At 54.8% G+C, this 2,894-nt stretch overlaps 1 protein-coding gene across 1 annotated transcript in view; it reads right to left on the bottom strand.

Moving 5' to 3' along the window:
* Positions 1 to 1,712: 1,712 nt before the first annotated feature.
* The window catches only part of BMP4 (bone morphogenetic protein 4), a 14,490-nt gene continuing 13,308 nt past the window's right edge, over positions 1,713 to 2,894 (bottom strand). Inside the window, exon 3 of the mRNA XM_005417969.3 lies at positions 1,713 to 2,782. Within this exon, the coding sequence (XP_005418026.1) occupies positions 1,941 to 2,782 (842 nt within the window). The 3' untranslated portion in view covers positions 1,713 to 1,940. The remainder of the gene's footprint in view (positions 2,783 to 2,894) is intronic.

Raw genomic sequence — 2,894 nt, 5'->3', positions numbered from 1 at the left:
AGAACACCCCATGGAGGATCTCAGGCAAAAGAAAATCTCCCAAAGGCTTCAGGACAAGAGCACCTACAGAAAAGCAAGTGCCTCCACAGGGTCAAAGCTTTGATTTCATCATTGAAACGCAATGCAAAAAGAAGCACCAAAATAAACAGCTCCATAAAGCAGCAGGAACGCAGCAAAGCAGGAGGCTCCTCCAGGAGAATGACCTAAATCCAAGAGGCATTTGTGCAGATGCAGCTCCACAACAGCCTCAGGACAGCCCGGGATGCACTGACCAACACGGAAACAAACCTGGGAGAAGCCTCTTTCTTTTTAGTAAAGTCACAGTGATTTTCTTTAATTTTTTTTCCCCCCCAATGTGGAAAACAGCCTCCCACCGTGGCTGCCCCACATCCAGGGCTGCCTGGGGGCCCGGAGCCCCCTTTTCCCACCCGACCCGGGGTTATCGAGGGAGATGTGTGTAATTGCCCTGTCAGGCAGCTGAAAGGCGCTCGCCTTTAGCTGATGCCACTTCAAAATGAAATTCTTTCTTTGGCATGGCTATGTCTGATATGCAGGCATCAAAGGGGAGGCAGCAGGTCGCCGATGCCCCAGGCCACACATTTCCCTTCTAAAGGCAGGAATGAGAGTGTCAGCTCGGGGCCGAGGGGGCCCCGGAGACCCAACACCCATTGCTCCTCCATGGGGCTCTGGGAGCCTGGGAGGAGCCCCCAGCACCCGGGGACACCCGAGGGTCTCAGGTGGGACCCTGTGGCCTGAACCCGCTGGGATGGAGGGCTGGGAAAGCCTCAGTGGCACAGAGGAGGGTGAGGGCTGGGGAATTTTTCTGTCCAAGAGAAGCACAGGGCCACGCTCTCCTCCCCCCCGCAGCTCCCATCTCCTCTCTCCACCTGCACTCTTCAGGGAGCCAAAGCTTTTGGCAAGCTTTCCGCTCCAGTTTTTATTGGTTTCAACTAAGCTGCCCCTTTCGGAGGGTTGGAAAGCTTCAATCATTAAAGGAAAAGAAGGATAAAAAAAAAGGAAGGAAAAGAAAGCATCCTGCACCCTTCACCCTGCTGTCCCTTCCCCACTCCCACAAGGCCCCACACCACCCATCCCAGGCACAGCTCCCTGTTTTCCAAGCCCCTCCAATGCATTTGAGGCAGGGTTTTCAAGGCCCTGGACACCTCCAACTGTACCTGCTCGGCTCCAATCACCTTCCTGCTCGGAAGCAATTTAGAAAGGACACAGCACAGGTAGCTATTAGCTAACACATATTTAACTGCTCCAGATATCTTTTTTTTCTTCTTTTTTTTTTTTTTGGCATTGTAATGGAGTGATTTGATCTTCAAAGGACCTGTGGAAACCTTTGAAGCTTCCCAATCTCCAGTGGGGAGGGGAAGGGAGGGGGGGGGAAATGTTAATAGTTTTAAAACCTGGGGAATCCTGAAGTCAGAGCAAGGGTATAAAACCCAGCGGGTTTAGCATAAAGCCCTCAGGTAAATCTTCACCTTCTTTTCAAATGCATTTTTGGTGGGTTGCTTTGGAAAGGCTTGGGCCAGGTTAGCAAGGTCGGCTCTATTCCCAGCGGCTCTTAAATCTCCAGGGACCCTCATCTCCCACGTGGCACAGCCCCAGCACCAGGAGAAGAAGATAAGGAGACAAAATAAACTCCCGGCTGCACTCCCAGCCAGCACAGCCTCAGCAGCACCCTGAGAGGAGAGACAGAAAATGCATTTACCTTTAAAATAATGACTCATTTTATTTTTTTCTTTTAATATGTAGTTATAAATATATTTTGTCAAAATATATGATCATTATTGTCAAAAACATTTGCACATAAAGTCATAAATAAGGTCAAGGTGAACGTTTAGTTTAGAGAAGAGTCCAGCTATAGCAAGCAGTTCTGGGGTAGGACGGGAGGGAGAGAGAAAGGGAGGAGAGGGCGGCGGGGAAGGGAGAGGTCAGCGGCACCCGCACCCCTCCACCACCATCTCCTGGTAGTTTTTCAGGACCACCTTGTCATACTCATCCAGGTAGAGCATGGAGATGGCGCTGAGCTCCGTGGGCACGCAGCAGGCCTTGGGAATGCTGGAGTTCACGGAGTTCACCAGCGTCTGCACGATGGCGTGGTTCGTGGAGTTGAGGTGGTCGGCCAGAGGGAAGGGGCAGTCCCCGTGGCAGTAAAACGCCTGGTAGCCCGGGGGTGCCACGATCCAGTCGTTCCAGCCCACGTCGCTGAAATCCACATAGAGGGCATGGCGGCGGCAGTTTTTTTTGTTCTTGCGGGAACGCTGGTGCTTGGGGCTCCGGCGGGCTCTGCGGGTCAGAGCGTGGCCTCGCCCGTCGTGCCCAAAAGTGACCAGGAGCGGCCTGAGCTGCGCCCAGTCCCCACGCCCTTGAGGTAAAGATCGGCTAATCCTGACGTGTTTGCCCTGATGAGTCTGTGCGTGGTGGAGGTGGGTGACCTCGATCACCAGCCCGTGGTTCGGCTGCTTGTCCTTGGTCCACCGGATCACGGCCGGGCTCACATCAAAGCTCTCCCAGCGCGTCTCGTTGTGGTGCACCAGCCGCGTGTCCAGCAGGCGCGTAATGGCCTGGGCGCGCTCCGACAGCGGCTTCATCACTTCGTAAATGTTTATCCGGTGGAAGCCCCTCTCCCACGCCGAGCTGGGCTCCTCCACCTGCTCCCGGTACAGCCGCAGCTCCGCCGAGGAGATCACCTCGTTTTCCGGCACGCTGCTGAGGTTGAAGACGAAGCGGATCCGGGGCGCCTCGCTGGGACCCGGGACGGCCTCCAGGTGCTCTGGAGGAGAGCAGGGAAGGGGAGGGAAGAGGTAAGACAAGCAAAGAAGAGCACGTCAGCCTCGGGGCAAACGGCCCCGGCACAGGCACAGCTCACACCCACGCTTCACCCG

This window comes from Geospiza fortis, unplaced genomic scaffold, assembly GCF_000277835.1.
Source record: "Geospiza fortis unplaced genomic scaffold, GeoFor_1.0 scaffold23, whole genome shotgun sequence".
Taxonomy (NCBI): Eukaryota; Metazoa; Chordata; class Aves; order Passeriformes; family Thraupidae; genus Geospiza; species Geospiza fortis.
The sequence above is the reverse complement of the archived record's forward strand: the minus strand, read 5'-3'. Positions and strand labels throughout refer to the sequence as shown.